The sequence below is a fragment of the Carassius carassius genome, chromosome 43 (assembly GCF_963082965.1).
Source record: "Carassius carassius chromosome 43, fCarCar2.1, whole genome shotgun sequence".
NCBI classification, from domain to species: domain Eukaryota; kingdom Metazoa; phylum Chordata; class Actinopteri; order Cypriniformes; family Cyprinidae; genus Carassius; species Carassius carassius.
In genome coordinates, this window is record NC_081797.1 from 2,928,196 (window position 1) to 2,949,889 (window position 21,694).

The following is a 21,694-nucleotide window of genomic DNA, read 5'->3' on the forward strand; positions in this document are numbered from 1 at the left end:
TTAAATGTGTTCCAAAAAAGGGGGAAATAAATACTGTATTTTCTGGAAAATAAGTCGAACGTGCTCAAAATTGCATTGTAGAATTTTTAAAGGGGTCATATGATGTGATTAATTTTTTTCCTTTCTCTTCAGAGTGTTACAAGCTCTTGGTGCATAAAGAAGATCTGTAAAGCTGCAAAGACTAAAGGCTTAAATCCAAAGAGATATTTTTTATCAAAGTTAAGAGTCAACCACACACCCCTAAAACACCTCATTCTAACATGCCCCCAGATGGACACCACTAGAAATCAGTGGTTTAGTTGTATTTACAATTGTTCCAGAACAGTTCAACCCAAATTTTCAGATGTGTGCAGCGCATTTTATGGAGTGCATTACTTTCCTGCAAGAGTAGCCTATAATGCATTCATTCTGTTTCTATAAAGTGGAGCAATAACAACTTTACAAGGACAGTCTGGTGATTCTGACTCACAGCCTGTAAGTACGTTTTTATATTTAAAGGCCATGTTGCAGGTTAACCACCACTTTCGATTAATGGGTACATAAATCACTCAAGATATGTATATCATTTTTAAAATGTCTAAAAAATAGTCTTAAAGACCTATTTTTTAAGTTTTTGGTATTAACGTTTTTTTATGCAACTCGGCGATGACGTCACGTTGGGGAGAAGTCGAGGAAAGGTAGCCTCAGTCTAGTATGATGCCGCGTTCCAGGCAACCCGTAACCCGTGTTTTTCCAACCTTAAACCCGTGAAAGTGCACAGGAACGGCAATCAAACTCGTGACTTCCCACCCGTGAACTCGTGTCTCGTACTAGATCGATGTACTCCGAGTTCCGAGGTCACACAGCACGCGAAACAACAATGACAGCCCCTACGGATAATACTACCTACGGATGCAGTTTATGCAAGTGGCACACGTTGAAAAAAACGATTTTAGGTCAATGTACCGTTGCAATAAAAAAAAAAAATCTAGTTACAATTCCTTGCACTCAGAAAGTTTGGCGTAACTTGCCTGGAACGGTACAAAGTCGTTAGTCGTGGTATGAAATACAAGCTCAAAAACCTGCCTGGAACGCAGCATCAGAACTAACGTTATAGCGACTGACTGGGATGAGGAAGAGGTGGCAAGAGCCAACATGTATGATGACCTGCAGCTGTGTAATTTTGAACCTGCCAGACGTGAGAGGGCAAATGAGGAATTGCCCAGAACTGATGTCCGTCAAAGCTTATTAAATGCATGGTCTGAAGAGAATGAGTGGAGAGTTGGTGAAGTGTCCTGGTGAGTTGCTATCGTTTAGCATCGCAGCAATGAGCACTGGAGCTAGTCTACGAGCAGCAGTGCACAATAACGACACACACACATATATATATATATATATATATATATATATATATATTATTATTATTATTATTTTTTTTTTTTTTTTTTTTTTTACTGTCATTGAGTAGCACCGAGTGAAAAATCAACGTTTTCTTTATATCTAGTGGCAGTGATCATGACGTTAGTTCAGATAAGTACCGGTAACCTTTGTCATAGTGTCGTAGAACTGGTAAACTTTGTCTTTGTCATCTAGAAATAGTAGGCATTATGCTAGCTATATGGACGTTTCTAAGCGTTTATCTCTTCCTCCGGTGAAAATGTTGTTGCAAACGTAGCCGTGTGTGTGTCGCTGTGTTTGGCAGGTGCTTATGTGGGTGCTGTTCCATGGAAACTGCGCTGAAAAGCTTGTGCTTTGGTAAATTCTCTGCCCAACGTGACGTGATGCAATGCATTATGGGGGAAAGGAGACTGCTGTAAGATAGTACCTACTTTTTCGTATTATATTCCGTTTTGTGATACCCAACAACATAAAATACAATGGATAACAGTTTAAATGTTTATTACCATCAAGCAAATTGCACAAATTCGTAAAAAAATTTACCCTGCAACACGGCCTTTTTAAGAATTTGCCACTGATGATTCAAACTTGAGTTTTGAGCAGTGTAGAGTAGCGCTTGTTGTTTGTCGTTTCTCAGATCACAAATGCAGACATGGTTTTATGTTTACAAGGCAAGATATGCAACACAATGCATAAAAAGACAGTATAAGTCATTATAATCAGTAATTATGTCCCCACTGCATGCAGCAAATGCTTAGTTTATAATGGGTTTTACTGGATTTGTCTCGCCCGGCCGGGAGACCGTATGGTGAGAGGTGTAACATTTCCATCACATTTCCGAGGCATTCGGCCAATCACAACGCACTGGATAGCTGGCCAATCAGAGCACACCTTGCTTTTTCAGAATGATGAGCTTTTCAGAAAGGCGGGGCATAGAGGAGAAACCATAATGTATAGTATGTGGAAAATAATGTGTTATTTTTTACCTTAAACCGCATAAACATTTCATTACACCAAACACACAAAATAGTGTTCTTTTTAGCAACATCATATGACCCCTTTTACATTCAGAAGTTTGAGGTCAGTATTTTTTTATTTATTATATAATGTCTTTAGAGATATAATGTTACAAAATATTTCTATTTCAAATAAATGCTGTTCATTGAAACCTTGTATTCATCATAAAATAAAATATAAATATCAACTAGGGAAAATAAATACTTTATTTTCTGGAAAATAAGTTGCACTTAATTATAAGTGACATAATTTATTTTTATTTTAGTTTTACTTCAGTTTCCATTTTTATTTATTGTATTTCCAGTGAATTAACTTAAAATAAATCAATATTAATATTGTTGCCTTGGCAACTAACTCAGCTTTATTTCAATCAACAACAAAAAAAGGTAGTTTTAGTTAACGATAATAACCCTGTTCAGAATGGAACAGGAATAAAACATGTAAGTATAAAATAAACAGAAATTATAGTGGCATTCATTTTCAACAACACCAACACTTCAGGCCTGTTTCACAAAAGGTACTTTGTGGTGAAAGACTGTTCTTCAGGTTATAAAAAGGTAAGAAAGATATGGTTCTTTAAAGAACCTTTGACTGAATGGTTCTTCAATGGGATCGCTCTGAAGAACCTTTTAAGCAGTTATTTTTAACAGTGCAGAAGGAGGTGAATTCAAAGATGCAGTCGCCGCATCCCTTAATTAAATAAAATATCCAAACATCTGCATCTGCAGCGCGGGGAATGCAGAGAGTCAAAAGGTGCACTGGCATGTGGATCAGTGCATAAGATTCATCAGAGGCACCTGGCCATGTGCATAGCTGAAGGAAATATCCCATAATGCAACAGTGTCGTCTGTTTTATCTTCCGCACTTTTTCCACATTGTAGCCTTTGGCAAAAAAGGCACACGTTTGGGAATGTAGAAGCTTAGTAAAGATGCAGCCTGCAAGAGAATGATTATATAAACCTCACTTTTTTCTCTAAGACAACAATGAGATTAAACCACATGAAGACTTCACAGACGATACCAGTAACTCTTTTTTTATTTTATAGTTCAAAACTTCTACAAAAAAATTCTCCCAAGGGTTTTTAAATACTTCCGTACACTAGCAATACTCAAATTTCGTAATATGAATTCGATTTTGTTTTAATTTAACTAAATTTACATTTTAATAATTTTGACATTCTTATTAGTTTTTGGACAGTTTTTATTGGTTTTTATTCATCTTTAGATATTTATATTTACCTTTAATCATAAAGTGATTATTGTAATGTAGTAGTATTTCATTTAAGTTTAATTTCAGTTAGTTTCTAATTTTCATTCTGAAGGTTTTTGAGCATCTCTCTTTATATTTTCAGCTTTTATATATGTCACAGTTCTGTTAGTTTGGACTCTCAGTTTGCTTTTTATATACATATATAATAATTTAAATGCAATAAAGGTGTTTTTCCTCTAGTCAATGTACCGTTAAGTCTCATTTCTAAACCCAGACAGGATTTCTGAAAACACCTGAAGAGCCAGACAGGTCATTAGTCTGTCAGGATGGATGCGTTCGATGTTTGTGTGTCCACTTCAGCGCTGGCAGAGCAGCCAGAGAACAACCTGGCATCGATAACCATCGGCAAGTAAGAGTTACTTAAAGGAGCGGCACAGAATATCAGTCAGTGGGGTTTAATTTTGTAAGAGGCTGAGATCAGGTTCAGTGCTGCGACTGCAACTCTAGATACTCAGTTACACAGAGAGAGAGGTTATCAGACCACCAAAGCATCAGCACTGAAGCGAGGCATGCAGCCAGAGAGTTTCCAACGCTGTCATGACATGCTTGTCTGATAAGTTCAAGAAAAGTACTAATACAGGCCAAAAGCTCCAGGCAGAGCGCCACATCTGAACATTCATTATTCTCCTCAATTTGGAATTCATTCACTGAAAAAAAGTGGGTCAGAGAGTTATCAGCATGTTCTTAAAGAGATAGTTCACCTTAAAAAATACAAATCTGCTATTATTTACTCATTGTCATGTTGTTCCAGTGACTTTCTTAAATCTAACACAAAATTAAGGAGATATTTAGCCAGATGTCCATGCTGCTCTTTTCAATGCAATACAAGTGGATGGGGACAGACTCTGAGCAGGGTTATTATTGTAAAATAAATTAAAAACTTTAAATATTAATATTTATAGAATGAATGACAAATTAAATTTAAGGTAATACTGAAATAAAAATCTAAAACAGAAATAAATCTGAAATAAAAAACCTAAACAGTAATACATATATAAGTTATAATCAAAAATAATGACAAAAGCACATAAAATTGCAATAGTATATGTATATATATATATATATATATATATATATATACAGGCCATTCTACAGAATTGGTCCAAAGTCAGAGTTGGAGATGTCTTGAAAAAAAAATTGTGTGTATGGAAATTGTATGATATCAAAAGTACTCATTTCTAGTAATTGTGCGGTTAATTCTCATATTGTATTTTCAGAATTCTTTTTTAATATACTTGTCCTCTCCCCAAATTTGTCACTACCGCAACACAGTAATAATAATTTAATTAGAAAGGTTATATTGACCTATTAAGATCATGCTATTTAATTACACATTTTCAGAAAAATGTAATGTAAATCAATAACAATTTAATTTTTCAAGTGTAATTTATGAGATTTGTTTTAATCCAATTTTTCTTTGTAAAAGGCAAAAAGTTGACCATACTGATTTCAAAGTTAAGGATTCGTTAGTATGAATATACATTACAGTGACAGTTCATTTTCAGTAATGACAGTAATGCTTCGGTAGCAAAAAAGAAAATTTTGTTCATTTATGTCATTACCGAAACAATGATTTTTAGTCCATCTCCTATCATGAAAAGTCTGTCTGGCAGAGATTGACTAAAAATTATTAAAATTCTAAAACTTAGTGCCAGATTCTGGAAGATAAATTCTTGACATGGTTCCTGATGGTTTCAAACCTAATTCTTTAGCTTCATTCTTAATTCTTTTAAGTTAACGTGTCTCTTCTTCTCCACCTGTTTTTTCTGACCGTGCTGACCTAATGAGCATTTTTGCTGTACTTAACTTTGCAAATTCTAGTACTGCATCCTTCTCATGGGCATATAACAATTTTTGACTTTTAATCTGAGCTAAATCTCTTTTTTGGCTCATTTTTTCTGTAAAAGAAAACCTTGATAATTGCTTGATAATTATGCACACCTGCATATTGTGGAGTTTTTAGCTTCCAGCCTTCATGGACAATTATATATCACTTATAAATGATTTAATGCTAAATTAATAGTAGTTATTAAGATTGACATGGTTTGGAATTGGTAAAATGTGTAAAATTATCAGAATATCAGCTTGCCTAATAACTATGCACGCACTGTATATATAGTTTATAAATAAAACAAAAAATAACTACGAAACTACCTAGTAACCATTAGAACACACTAGCAACCACACAGCAATTATTCAGAACATCTTAGCAACTGCAAAACAACGCCTGGTCAACCAACCACACTTGTCCTCCTTTAGTTATGGAGAGCCACTCGACATCAGCTGTAATTAACACACGACTGGAGCAACGAGCACTTTTAAAAACTAAACAAAACAAAAGATTTTGACATTTTCTGTGAGGGTTCCGCATGCAAACTCCTAAATACTTTAGTCACAAACCAAACCAGACGTCCAACCACTATTTTTAGAAATAAAACGCAGTTGAAATGAGGACACACTCAAATACAATCCTACAACACGCAACCTCTAAGAACAGTCAAACTCTCTCAGACAAAAACAAACATAAACATGATTAAAAAAATCATCAGGTTCTTAATATAGCAGTTTAAAAGCACGCTTAATAATATGCATTAAGTGTCCATGGATACTTTATAGGTAAAATATTGTCGTATACTAAAGCATCACTATTTTTGCCTCTATTATTTTGTACAACTGTACAAACATTCCATGTTGGCGCTCAATTAATAAGTACTCATAAATCTGCATGTGTAGTAATTACAAAACTATTAGTAAAAAGCTTTTAATTTTTTTTTTCAAATTCCATTTCACAAAGCAGACATTATAACTTCCCAAATATAAAAATCAATACTATACATAAAAATTAAATACGATTTTCTACCTGAATGAATCATATTCCTCAAATAGACATTTAAAAAATAACTGTTAATATAGCTGTTAATATTTACAAATGCCATATAGCAAAAACTATTAATAGGACGTCAACTTCCTAAAATTATTTAATGTCAACAACCCAAATATAAAAAGAATCAACCATGTATTTAAAAATACATTTTATAGGCTCAGATAAACGTGAAGTGAGCACGACAAAAGTCTGATTAAACCCCTATTAGCCAATCACAAGCTTTATAAGCACAAATGCTACATGCAGGTGAGTAGTAGTGAACAGGGAAGGTCTACTCACACGAGGAAGTGATACAGGAAGCACCTCAGGCCGGCGGGTCTCTCTAGGAAGTTGTACACATCGCCCTGCATGCTAGTCTTGGCGTGGTAAGGGCTGTGCGGGAAGCGGGTGGCGGAGGGAAGCGGGACGGTGGAGATGGAGAGGGGCTGGCAGCGCTGGCTGTGCGCCGGTGGCTCCTTTGTGTGGCCACCTGGAGCGACAGGTTCGCTTAATCCATTATTCACCATGGGCTCCAGTTCCAGTGAAACAGGAGAGTGTGCCGCGGCGAGGGAAGCGCTGGGCACTGCTGCCTCCTCCAGGCTGGGCAGGAAGTCGTGGCCGTTGTGGCCGCAGTCCTTTAGTTTGATGCTGCTGCAGGAGGTGGACCATCCAAACGTACGTCCACGGGATAACAGAGGGGTCTGGCGGCCCAGTCTGTCCCCCATGGTGAGTTCAGTGGGGAGGGTTGTTGGGTAGAACTGCTCCAAAGCGATTAGTCTGACATGGCACTAAACCTGTAAAGGGAGAACCGATTTGTGATTTTTTTTTTTAAAAGAAGTTCATCTGAGAATTCAAATTTGCTGAGAATGTCCTCACCCTCAGGTCATCCGAGATTAGGATGAGTTCGTTTCTTCATCAGATTTGGAGAAATGTAGCATTCCATCACTTGCTCACCAATGGAAGTGAATGGGTGCCGTCAGAATGAGAGTTGATAAAACAGCTGATAAAAACATCACAGTAATCCACACCACTCCAGTCCAACAGTTAAAAGTGAAGTGAAAAGCTGTGTGTTTGTAAGAAACAAATCTGTCAAAACGTTAACTTTAAAGGTCTGTTCATACCCAGGACAATCCACTATAAACAATAGCTGATGAACGATTAAAAAAATATTGACAGCCAATCAGAATCCATCCTGCTATAATGAGCTAGAGAATTTAAAGCAGCAAACAAGCATGCGCTTAGAATAATCAGACGTATATCTTAAAAACAGACTTTATCTATGTAGTTATCTTTATAGTTATCGTTCTCGGTGTGAACAGGGCTTAAACCATCATGTCTGCTAAAATAGGAGTCCATAATCCATATTAACGCTTCCTCCAGTGAAAAAGTCCATCTCCTGTTGTCTCTCACATCAAAATCCACCAGTATATTTGTTTAGAGCTTTTTTGGCTTGTAAACGATGTTTGATCTGAGCATATTTCTCTCCTGGTTCAGACAGGATTACTTTTTAACTAAAGAAGGCAATATTATAGATAGATTTCTTGCAAAAAGCAGTTTTTCCCTTCACAAGTCATTAACTGGTGGACTGGAGTGGTGTGGATTATTGTGGTGTTTTTATCAGCTGTTTGGACTCTCATTCTGACGGCACCCATTCACATCCATTGGTGAGCATGTGATGCAATGCTACATTTCTCAGAATCTGATGAAAAACAAACTTTAATCTGTGTTTCATCTTTTAAGATCTTTTACAGTCTTGGTGATCTTGAGTATTTGGTTGCATTTGACTGATCACCAGTTGTTGGGAAGTCACAGCACACATTAACTCACGAACTGTCATGACGTGCTCCAAGTCTGCGGGTTTAAATAAGGAGCAGCTCACAGCTCAGACAGGTTAACATTGCATGAGAATGCACTGAAGATCACCAGACACATCTATAAACCTCCTCTGACAGACAAATGCACCATGAGATCATGTTTAAAAGGGTTGAAGTCACTCACTTTAGAAAATAAATAAATGTTCTTGTATTCTATAAAAGGTTCTTATATTGTAACATTAAAGATATTTGTAATTTCGAAAAGTTACAAAAAATTATATTGTAACATAATGCCATATTAGAATGATTTCTGCAGGATCATGTGACACTGAAGACTGGAGTAATGATGCAGAAAATTAAAATTAGGGGAAAAAAATACATTTTAGCATATATTAACACAGTATGAAATATATTTCAAAATATTAACGTTTGCACTGTTTTTGTGTTGTTGTTTTTCTTAATCAAATGCACGTTTTGCTAAAATGTCTCTCGAAATGGAACAACCACAAAAAAAAAAAAATCTACTAAGCAAATGCTGAATGAGTGTCATCACTCTAGCTTGATTGTGATTTCACTGAAGTCTTCCTCAGATGGGTCACAAGCCAGTGAGGAAGAGGAGTAAAATACCCTCATTAATGAGGTCAGACTTTCCCCTCAAGAGAAATCACAAGATCCCCATCCATCATGAGATGACCAGTGGATGGACACACAAAGCCACTGGAAAAAGCATTGTGAGTGGAGACGAATCGAAACAGGACCCTGCTATCCTCTCTGCTGCGTCTGTCAGTCTCAGTGGCAGAGCCGCTGACAGAAGAGCGACTGCAGCGCCGGCTGCTCACAGATACAGTTTCAGACCACCGCTTTAAGCTGAAGATCACAGTGTCAAGAGATAGAAAGCACTCACAGTCAGAGCGTGTCGAGAGGATTTAGTGGACAGAGAGATAAACACACTCACGCTCATTCATGTGTGCGTAAAGCACAAGAGCAGCAAATGAATGAAACCAGTCACTCTTCAAGTTACCAAACCAAAACAACTGGGTTTAAATAGATCTCAATAAAAATTATTAGAACCTCATAAATGTATTATTTTATGTAGCCAGATTCACCTTGACGATTTTATAAATATCCAATTTTTATATTATACAACTTTTGATGTAAAAAAAAATGTCAATGTAAAAAAAAAGACAAGACAAAGTGCTAAAAGTGATCAAATGCTATTGTTTCTTGTTATTTCATGTGCGATAGGCTAACTCTTAACAAGCTTTAAAGTATTGTAAATTAAGTTGTTGTTCATTTCTATGCATATTTTGTGCATACAAAACGCTAATCTCAGAAAAGTTATGTTCAATTTAAAACAGAAATGAACTATTTCAGTTGCTATTAATTGTCTTTTCATCTATATTTAAACCCACAATATGCACATACGCCGTCTTGAAATATTTAGCTAGCTATACGTTTAACTGTGAAATGTCAAGAAGACCCTTTTTTAAATCTTTCATCGATGGACAACATCACTTATAAAACAAAAGAAAGGAACTTTTAAATCAACAATACCTCTCCAGCAGGACTCCTGGTGTCAGTTCTTCATCATCCTCATCATCATCTGAAGTAAACGCGTTGATGTGCTTCAGTTGTCTGTGATGCTGTGAGTGAAACACATGTGGAGAGATGCAGGAGAGATGCTGCGCGCGTCATCGAGTCTGTCAAAGCGCGTGCACGTGGGAAGCTTTTTAAATATGTCATAAATATTCAAAGTGTTCGGCTCTGACATAACATGTAAAGAGTATTATGCCATATTCTCTGGGGGGAAAAAATATGATTTCGCTAAAAATAAAAATATCAAATTAATAATATCAAATTAAAGTTAACAAAACGTTATTTACAAGCGAGCGCTATTTTATCTATACGCGTATCGCGAACGTGATGGTTTAAAAAATAAGAATTCAAATTGATAATCAGTTAAAATATTCTCTTTAAAACGCATCTCAAGACTTTCTGTTCAATTAATTCATTTCCCATCTAGTTATTCTCCATGTATAACGCAAAAAAGGCGTTCAATTTAAAATTTTTCACTTTTAAAATGTTACACTTAAATGTTGTTTTGAATGAAAAGCAGAACGTTTAGTTCGTTTAAATGCTCGTCTTTCACGATTTGCGCCTCGCTTTATTTGCGTCCATCCGGGCCGCCGTAGTCACGCTGCAGGTTTTTCCATCATGGCTGCGTCCATCACTCACCCTGCGCTGTCCTCCTTATACAAAATAAACTCTAATATTAATGGAATATACAGCTTAATTTCATTCAACAGGAGGATTTCAATCTCCTCTGTCCTCTCATCCAGCCCCGTGGCCACAGAAACCGGTAAAACTCGTATTATCTGTTATTTAATCCATTTACAGGATTACGGAGCGCTACAAAGGGATTGCAATTATTATCATTATTATTATTATCGCGAAAATATGTCATTACATTCCTAAAATGAAATATTACATCTTACTAACAAAACTGGCGTATTATTACCATGTTTTTGGACATGTACCATAGTACTACCACGGTACTCGGTGACTTACTAAGTAAATACGGTTGTAAAAAATAAATAAATATTGAGCTACCGTGGTATTATAAGTTGATACTGTCATTGTACCATTAAATTCAGGGTTAATTGCGCGTCTGGTATGGTGTATTTAACTCAAATGTTTTATTTTATGCCCTAATATTATCTCAGTATGAATTTACAAATTGAAAAATACTGCGCTTAATTTCTGCACTGATCAAATGTGTGATTACAGAAGCCTCAGGCCGAGGTGTTCGGGGTCAGCGGAGGTCAAAGAGACAGGTTATTATTACACTTCACATACAGTTGCATGCAAAAGTTTAGGATCCCCTTGCAGAATCTGTGAAAATCTGAATAATTTTAACAAAATAAGAGAGCTCATACTAAATGCATGTTATTCGTATTTAGTACTGTCCTGAGTAAGTAACAAGATGCATTAAGAGTTGATGAAAATGATGAAAATTTTTCTTTTTTTGTTGAAATATACATTTTTTTCCATTTAGTTCTGCCCTTTGTAAGCAACAGAAGATACTTGTATGTTTCCCGGAACACAAATGAAGTACAATTTACCTTGATCTTCAACTTGCTCTTAATACATCTTGTTTCCTTCTGGAGCATCAGTGAACGTTTGAACCTTTTTTAATAGTTGTGTTTGAGTGCCTCAATTGTCCTCAGTGTGAAAAGATGTATCTCAAAATCATACAGTCACTGCTGGAAAGGGTTCAAATATGCAAAGATGCTGGAAAACTGAAGAGTCTGCAGGACCTTAAAGATTTTTCTGAAGAACAGTTCTCAGTTTAACTCTTCAGAACAAACAAGGCACAACCATCACAAAACCGAAAGACAGTCGTGGATCATCCAGGGAACAGCACACAGTATTAAGAACCACAAACTTTTGAATGGGGTTATTTGAATAATTTCAGCATTTTTTTGGTCTTGTGGACTAAATGTAAACATCTTTTATGTACAATATCTTACTCAGGACAGTACTAAATAAAAAATAACATGCATTTAGTATGATCTCTCTTATTTTGTTAAAATTATTCACATTTTCACAGATTCTGCAAGGGGTTCCCAAACTTTTGCATGCCTCTGTAATCATAATGCAGTTGGTCTATGTTCTGATCTAGCGTTATGAATCTGGTAAATAATATTAGTGTTAATTGCACAGGCTGGGGAGCCCAGGAGTGAGCGGATGGCTGTAGATCAGGACTGGACAGCTGTTTATCCCACTGCAGCGTCGTTCAAACCAGCCGCCGTTCCTCTGCCGGTGCGGATGGGATATCCCGTGAAGAGAGGCGTACCGCCTGCCAAGAAGGGCAACCTGGAACTGATAAAGGTGAGCAAGTCTTTTCAATTACCTACATTTAAAAAAAAAAAATAAGCAAACTCATGCAGAAGTGCAGTGTACAATATGCTTTATTTTGGGGGGTTTCTGCTGGTCTTCAAGTCTTAATTTGTCATTCCACAAATTAAGGCCTGAGAAGGTCTTAAATTGCAGCAGAAAGCCTTGAATTCATAAAGCCATGGCATTACATGTTGCATGCACTGCAAAAAAAATACAATAAAATAAAAAAAACAATATCTTTCTCATTGTTCATTTTAACCTCCTTGAGTCAAGACACATTTGAGATGCAAATTAAAGATATGAAGTCTTGGTTTTGTGAGAAATTGAACACAATTAAGCGAGTTTATGCTCAAAACCAGAACGGTTGTGTTTCAGTCAGCTATGAGAACTTGTTTTTTCAGAGTTCACTGGCAGATTTGTTCTTGTTTTAATCATAAACTCGCTTCATTTTGACACTCTTTCTGAGAAAACAAGATTTCTTATGTCATTTTTTTTCTGAGGTAAATATCTTGATGTAAGAATCTTTAGATATTTGCACTGGAAGACAAGACAAAAATACAGATAAACACTTTTTTTCAGAGAGATCTCAAGCTAAAATACAATTTATTTCCATATTCCAGTGTTTGAGCTTATTAAGCCCATTCATTTAATTAAAACGAATTACCAAAATAATGGAGACCTGCTGGAAGTTGAAAACTTTGAAGTGTGGCTAATACAAGACATTTATGTTTAGAGACCGTATTGTCCCAGTTTGTTCCATTCAAATGATTCCTTCATTTGACTTTTCTTGGTCTTTTAAAAAGTCTTAAAAGTGCCTTCATCAGAACTGCAGATTGGGAACTTTAAATGATGCTAATTGGACCTATTCAGATCGTCTTTTTGTTGCATATACATGAAAACGTGATAATAGTGATAAAACCCTTCTTTTTTTAATCACATGCTTTGATGTCTTTCAGATCCCAAACTTTTTACACTTAACCCCTGTTGCTATTAAGAAGCACTGTGAGGCCCTGAAGCGTGAGTTTGTTTTTTGTTTTCAGTTTTCAATAATGGACAGCAGAAAAAAAGATAAAGATTCATAAAAGTTTTCCCTGTTTAATATGTCCAGAGTTCTGTACGGAGTGGCCGTCTGCCCTGGACTCAGATGAGAAATGCATGAAGCATTTCCCAATCCAGTTGCAGAGTAAGGAGTTCGTATCGGCTGGATTGTCACTGCGAAACCCAGACGCGAGAATAGTGACACTGAAGGTACGTCTGTTTGATTGGGAAGAAATTCTCTTCACACGTCTCTTTCTGTCTAAATCTGTGTTTTTGGACAGAATATGCTATGCAATGGACTAGACATTTACTATCAAAACTCTGGCTACTTAAAAAAATAAATAAATATGCATGATGTGGACTGTTTTTCTGCCCATACTGTCTCCTCTTATTAGCTTGACAAAAAATCCAGGAGAATTGAATGAGCATAAACATTCCAGATTATTACTAAATCATCTTTGCTTGTTGTCAATGAATGGATAAATGCTGTCACTTGAAGACATGCGTGATGGCCTCATTGGTTTGACAGTATATTCTCTCTTCATTTATAATCTGAGATGTGTGATTTATCATAAATCTCTCACCATCTGCCTGACGTTAATCCCGTTGGATTAGGGCTGGATGTGAAGGGGATCAAAGGGCAGATTTACGGGATGAGGGTCTCCCCCCTCCTCCCCTATTCATTTCTTAACCGCAACAGCCAGAAAACCCCAGATAAGTCAATTGATAGTGCATTCATCGTGCACCATTATTTGGTTCTTTGAGAGAGTGAGAGAGTGTTTGTGACGATCCGGAGCGGATTTAAAGAGCAGAGTTGTGCATGAAAGATAGTGCCTTTTGAGGGTTTGTTGTTTGTAAGAATACGATTTAATAGAAAGTATGTCCAAGATGACTGGAGGAACGCCAAGTGAACATGATTGCTGGAGAAATGCTGAAGGTTTGGATTAAGTGACGACGCATTGTCCTTTGATGAACTTTTAAGACTGGGAAATGAATATAAATAAACTTTAACACAATATTAAATAGAAAATAATATAATAAAAACATCAGTTGTTAGTTATAATATATATATATTATTAATTATGTTTAGATTGTGTTTGTTTAAAGGTTTAGTGATTTTATGTTTTTGTCCTTTTCATGACTATTTGTTATTTTTTATCCCTATTCATGTTTTTAATTTATTATAATTTTTTTATTTTTACATTCAATTTATCTAAAAGTGTTTAAGCTTACATTTTTGTTTTCTGTTTATTTAAATGTTTGTTGAAGTTTTAATGATTTCGTTGTGTTTTTGTCATTTTTATTTTCGATGCATGTTATTTTAGTATCACGATACTATTATAGTTTATTATTATTTTAAATAAAATATATTTTTATACAATTTATGAAACTATTTGATATTGAAGTTTATAGAAATTTTCGGGTTTCATTTAAAAAAAAAAGTATATTAGTGATTGCATGCGTTTTTGTCATATTTCATTTTATTTCAGTTTTAGTTTTTTTTTAATTAACACATCAGGAGATAATAAGCAGGGTCCTGATCATCCTATCAGTGTTTACTATCAGACTATACTGTATTCCTCATGTACCCTCAAAAATGATGCATTTTTAACTATTTAAACATTGTCCTGAATTAAAAAATGTGGTTAATAATATTTCTGCCTTTGCAGGTGAAGCTCTCCAGCTTGAATCTGGATGATCACGCCAGAAAGAAGATGATCAAACTCAGTGAAGAGCGATACTGCAAAGACACCGACACGCTCACCATCACCACAGACAGGTGCGTGATATGGAGATATATTCTGTGGGTTTTACTCCTAATTTCTCATGCATTAAAAATATATTTGTGTGTGATTGTAGTTGCCCACTGAGGAAGCAGAATTATGATTATGCCATGTACCTCCTCACCGTGCTTTACCACGAGTCCTGGGTGAGTCTGTCTGCAACCCTCCACATTACTTCAGATGCACTCACATTTCTATGCCATTTCTACTTTTTCCAGCAAGCTGAAACGAGATGCATTTTTGTGCTTTATTAGCTGTCATGTACAAGTCTGGATAGGTTCAGTGTTTAAGATCATATCTTCTAGGGCTGTACATTTTTGATTATTGGTCGAATTTATAATAAAAATCCACATTCGAATGCAAAAACGTAACACATACATGATGCTGTTTTGATTCTAATTGTTTAAGCAACCTGATTATATATGGTTAATAAATATTTTGCATGTGTTATATTCATGCATTTTAATGCTTTGTATAAACATGCATTAATAATATTTTGCTCGATGCGCTCTCTTGCCCTCAGGAGAGAAGTCAAAAGCTTTTTCCCCCTCTAACTGAAATTATGCCTTTTAAAATTCGAATATGATTTGAATATTGATAATATTTTAGTTCATAATTTAAATTGAGATATCCAGCCATTTTGGCAGCCCTAATATCTACACAGTAAGGCAGGATTTCCATGCTACAGGCCAGGGTGGATTCATGAAAATTAGCATGAAATAAAACATTGTGCATGAAGAAAATTAACCCTGTAGATGTTTAAATATTCAACAATAATTGAGATGCATAGTATCTATATCAGTATCAATTTCAGTCACCACTTGATTTCATTTTTTGTATAAAGTACTAAACAGTAATACATGTTTGTGTTTGTATTTATGTATGTATATTAATATATATAATATGTATTTATACAAAACTAAATATAATAATAATAAATTATTATATAATTATTATATATTATTAAATATAATAATATACATAAAATATTTCTTAAGGGTGGCAAAGTAGTGTAATATTAGCAATAATATCATATATTTCAAGAGTCAATTCACTTTTGTCCTAATGTCCTAATGGCATAAATGGAGTAAATTATGACAAAATTCAAATTTTTAAGTGAACCATTTCTTCAAGCATGAGCGGTAATAATAGTGATGCTTGCCTTAGCAGGAATCATTGTGATTTCTGTATCAGTACATTGACTTCTGTCTGATGGAGGGGGATGTGTTCTCCGTGCTCGTGTGTTTGAATCTCTCTGATGTCTGAACACATGAATATTTCATATCTCTATTGTACCTGAACTATCATGAAAGTTTCAGTTGGGTCCCGCCGGCAGCGGGGTGGATTTCCATGACAGAGACCCCCTGTGGGATGACATTAAACAATAGGAAGAGGGGGGCCTGAATGAAGGTTGGGAATCCATAACAGTGACGGTGCACTTTGGGTTTTTACATCTTTTTCCTGAATTTGAAATCAGTTTGGAATTAAACCTGGAAATTTATTTATTTATTTATTTATTTTCAGGCCTGAAAAGTGGAAATGAAAATGTCATTTATTTATATATAATATCTGACTAAAATTAGAATTATTATTATTATTTTCATTTTAAAATATAAAGTCTTTTTTGTGACAAATATATTTCAACTATATGATAAATATATGTTGTAAACCGTGAAGCTTAAGGCAATTCATATTTTATATTTAAATATATTTAAAAGCCTTCAAAATGCTAAAATGTACTACAAAATGTCCAAGAAAATATATATTTTTTTATCTTAAAATAGATTTTTGGTAAATGCAAAATGCATTTAATTTTTTAAATGTATTTTTGAAATTAAAGTAAGAAAGAAATTGCAACTAAAATTTATGTTTGTAAATATATTTTACAATATATGTTTTTAAATGTTTAATTGGTTTGAAAACAACTATTAAAAAGGTCATTTGTTTTAAATTTTTAGTTTAGTTTTAATTCTTACCTTGAGCTTGATCACATTTAGTGGTGAAACCAAAGCAATCCATCACTCAAATAGTGTCATGATTATCTACCTGATTAGATGATTGACAGCTGTCTCGCCCAATGAGCAACCCGAGAGTGGAAACGGCGGCTGAATGGAAGCATCTGATTGGCTGACAGTTAGATTCCATTGGAAAAAGCAGTTGGCGGCGGCTCAAAAGATTCTCATTACAGCAGGATGAAGCGCGTCATCAATAATTCACGTCATATCTGTGCGGAAGAACCATCTCCGCTTACACAGAGTTCACGATTTAATTGACAAAAGATGTAATGTGACAGTTTCCTTTGTGAATTAAGCGAGACTCGAAAAAGTGTTTAGTAACCTTTGAGTGTCACATGATTCACCTCATTAGCACAACAGAGGACGAATTAGCAAGTGCTTTTTGATAAAACACAGATTAAGACTAGAGCGGTGTAATCTATACACTTGAACTTCTCAAAGTCGGCAAACTGAGGGCTTCCTACGTACATGATCTTCTTAAAGCGTCTTTGAGGAGTAAAGAACATGACCTTTTAGATTCAGACAAGGTCAAACACAAAAAAAATTATAATAATGGATCGGGTGCCAATAAAATGCAAAGAAATGCTCAAGATGTGTGCATTTTCCCATCATGCTCTTGTCGCTGGAGACTAGCTGGTTTTGGTATTGTGTGACTGTGTTTCTGAGCTTCACTGAGAAGCCTGGCTGAGAGCCACGCTCCAGCTTTGTTTGCCATCCTGGTTGGGAAGTGTAACGGTGTCCGCTGGCCTTTCGCTAGCACAATGGCTAGCACAGTAGCGGCTCGGAGCGCTCAGGACGGGGTAGAGTGACGTCGGGATGGGAACGGGAGGGGGGCGGTTTGCCACAAAGCAGCTGATTGTTTCAGACCACGAGGGTGATTGTATCTCCAAGACCTGATTTAGCTGCCAATACAGCCACAGGATAATCCATTCAAACTGTGTTCACATTGACTGGAAGAGGTTTTGGAACAAATGTGGCCTGGGTGTGTTTCCACAGGTTAAATATCACCCCTTTTTTCCATTTCATTTGGTTTTTAATGCGTCGTGAAGTCATCACAGCACGTGATTGCAATGCGGTGCACTAGGGTGGCCAAACGGCAAAATAAATCAATAATACAGCTCGACTTCATGGAAATGTATTGGGATACTTGTGGAATACATTTTCCTAATTTAAAATGTATTTTGTTTAAATCAAATACTAAAACATATTACAAAAAAAATTACATTTTAGAATGCATAATGGACATTTTACACATATTTTAGAATTTAATTTAACTAAAGCTTAGCAAAATATACTTATGCATATCTATACTAGCTATATATTTAAATGGCAACAAAGGGACTTTATTAAATAAATAGAAATAGTTTTTTTTTTTTTTATCTAAAATTTAATTTAAACCCTCAAATGCTAAAATATATTACAAAATGTCCTCAAAAACAAATATGTCATGCCTTAAAATACTTTTTTGGTAAATATAGTAAACTAAAGTATATCAAAATACTTTAAAAACTATATTAGCATTTTATTTTGACCAAGAAAAAGTTTCAAATGTAGGCCTTGTATACAATGCAACTTAAGGATATGTATTTTCAGGTAAAAAAAAAAAAAAAACTAACAAAAACAAAACAAAAAAACCTTCAAATGCTGAAATATATTAAATAATGTGCAATAAGATGTGTTTCCAATCCTAACATATATTTTTGAAATATAAATAACGAAAACTTCAAAACATGTTATATGTACTTATATTAGCAATATATTTTTTGACTGAAAATCGGTGCTGCCAAGTATTTTTCATAAAAAATGCAGTTTATGGAAATACATTTTTCAAATGTAAAACACTTCGTTTTTAGATTTGGGCTGAATAGAATATATATATATATATATAAACTACATTAAAAATAGATATGTAGTTTTTTTTATAATTTATATACATTAGCATTTAATTTGTGTATATTTTGAAATATATTTAAAATGTATCTGTAAATGCAAATAATAATTCTTATTAAACCTTTTTCCCATTATATGGGGAAACGTCACTTTTTTCAATTGAAAGAATAGAGTCTTTTCCAAAAATGGGGTTTATATATTGATTTCACATCGACTTTAACGCTTGGTTTTGGTGTTTCTTGAACAGAAGAGCTCTTCAAGAACCCATATTTTTCTTTCCGGGCATCAGAGCGGTTAACCGTTCAGCTCAGCACACAAACCACGAGCGTCTTCATGTCTTCAGTCAGGTCCTCAATTACGCTCCTATTCTCTCCAGTGAAAGGCCAATCTCATCAATTAGTCGCAAACCATTTGATTTGCCTCTTCGGCTAAATTGAATCATTTGGGTCAACAGTCCTAATTAAATCCTCACGATCTGGCCAAACCACCTTCATCTCTGTAGAAACCAGCGAATCCATCAGTCGCTCCCTAAGTAGTGCCCTGCGGCCGGCTGATTTGAGCAGAGGAATGGAGGACGTTTGGAAAGGGATTGGTTTGTGTGTGCATGCCCTGTATTGATAGTCATTAGTCTGAAGCACCTGCACCAGAGGCCTTCATGCACACAAAGACGCTTTTGTCACTGAGGATGGCAAGTATTGGGAAAATGTAGTCTCAGGCAAAGGAGGGACTCCAAGGGTTCTTATCAAACTCAAGCTGTCTTTAAAAGTTTGCTCACTTAAGCAAATGTTGAGCGGCGTCTCTTCATGTTTTCAGTGAAATCCGAGCCGCTCGTCGAGTTTAAGTAGCCGTGTTTATTACAGCAGTTCCTTTCCAAATCAGCTTGGCATTTTTATCGTGCCAGAATTCCTCAGCCGGTCAAAAAGTATCGTTTGTTTTCAAAGCTTAAACGATCTTAGTCTAGGTTGGGTTTAAAGGTGCTTTTGACATTTTTATCATCAAATCACTTCTTTTAGCAGAAGATAATATTTTAAGTCTTGGATCGTTTAGTGTCATACGCTCTCGATTCATTGCTTTTATGATGAATCTCAGTCTTCAGTGAAGTTGGTGCTTCTGTGAGGATGGTCAAAGTTGCAATTGCAAGAAACTAGATTGTCTATGTGATGCAATGTAAATATCTGCTTATTTTGCATTCTTTGAATATTATTTTCGTAACAATGAATAAGCATTGTTAAACACTTTAGTGTTTAATAATAATAATAGATAATAGAATAAAATGCATAACTAAGTAACTAAAACTTATCAAAATAATGCATTTTAAAATCTATTTTTAAATATATGTTGTAAACAATGCAGCTTAAGGAAATAGATATTTTGTTGAAACCATCCAATGCTAAAATATATTTTTTTTAAAGTGCAACAAAATACATTTCTAATCTTAATATGCACTTGAGTAAATGCTAAATGTAAAAATCTAAATATATTTAGATTGAAAATGTGATAAATATTTCATATATATAAATATATATGGCCTTTTTTGAATATGTAGACTTTTGGGGCAATGTATTTTAAACTGAAGGTTTTAACAATAAAAATATAATTTAGATTGATATGAGAAGTCAAAAATTTAGGAAATAAAAAAAGCATTTATTTTTAAATATATTCAAAGAAAATGTATACATATATGTGACCCTGGACCACGAAACCAGCCATAAGGGTCATTTTTTTTTACAAAATTGAGATTTATACATCATCTGAAAGCTGAAAAAATAGGCTTTTTGTTGATGTCTGGACAATATTTGGCTGAGATACAACTATTTGAAAATCTGGAATCTGAGGGAGCAAAAAAAATCTAAATATTTAGAAAATTGCTTTTTTTTTTGGCTATTGTTTCAAATATACCCTTGCTACTTCTGACTTCTGACAGATTTTGTGCTCCAGGGTCACATGTTCTCATACAGTGGAGACTTAATGTTTCTTCATGTTAAATGTAATCCCATACAGTCACAGGAGGAAAAGACTGCTGATATTGCACAGTGTGCATTTGCTTTCACCTAGTTTCAATTGGGTCAAATTGTACAATCTGACGATTGCAGCAATCATAATCGTACATTCATCATTTTTCCCACTGCATTTGGTAAAACACATCTGAGAGTGAACACCAAACATTTTGCTGTTATCTTCCACTTGATCAGTCAATCATTTTCACTATCAGTCTTTTAAAGCTGTTTTTGTCATGCTGCTGTTTTACAGAAAACTGAGGCGTGGGAGCAGGAAAAGACACGTGCGGATATGGAGGAGTACGAGTGGGAAGACAGTCCATCCCAAAAGAACGTTCTGGACACTCTCCTGCGCATGCGATCGCTTGGAACGAAGGATGAGGTGGAGGAGGGAACCAGGGAGGAGCTGCTGGGGCAGCCGGTGGTGCAGGAGTACAGAGACACCATGCTCAGGCTGAAGAACGAGGGAGAGACCGAGGAAAATCTACACAAGTATAAAGAGGCTGTGAAGAAGCTCTTTAATATCTGAGCTGCCTTACCAAGAATATACATGTAGAATTGCATATTAAAAATGTGTTGGGGAGAACTAAAAGCAGTAAGGTGGCTTTTTTTCCACCAGTGAGCCATGCATTTTTCTCATAATTTTGATGTTTTTTGTTTGTTTTTTTTATGCAAAAGTCTGCTATAGTCACGAAAAATAAATTAATGACAATTAATGAGCAACCTTAA

The 21,694-nt window shown here is 35.2% G+C and overlaps 2 protein-coding genes across 2 annotated transcripts in view; one reads left to right on the forward strand and one right to left on the reverse strand.

Moving 5' to 3' along the window:
- kcnq1.2 (potassium voltage-gated channel, KQT-like subfamily, member 1.2) overlaps positions 1–7,179 on the reverse strand; it is a 148,109-nt gene extending 140,930 nt beyond the window's left edge. Inside the window, exon 1 of the mRNA XM_059536641.1 lies at positions 6,828–7,179. Within this exon, the coding sequence (XP_059392624.1) occupies positions 6,828–7,054 (227 nt within the window). The 5' untranslated portion in view covers positions 7,055–7,179. The remainder of the gene's footprint in view (positions 1–6,827) is intronic.
- Positions 7,180–10,522: 3,343 nt separating this feature from the next.
- Positions 10,523–21,694, forward strand: mrps35 (mitochondrial ribosomal protein S35). The gene is made up of 8 exons (XM_059535633.1): positions 10,523–10,700; positions 11,129–11,175; positions 12,065–12,232; positions 13,198–13,258; positions 13,350–13,489; positions 14,950–15,059; positions 15,140–15,209; positions 21,219–21,694. The coding sequence occupies exons 1-8, from the start codon at positions 10,556–10,558 to the stop codon at positions 21,492–21,494; spliced, it is 1,017 nt and encodes a 338-aa protein (XP_059391616.1). The 5' UTR covers positions 10,523–10,555; the 3' UTR covers positions 21,495–21,694.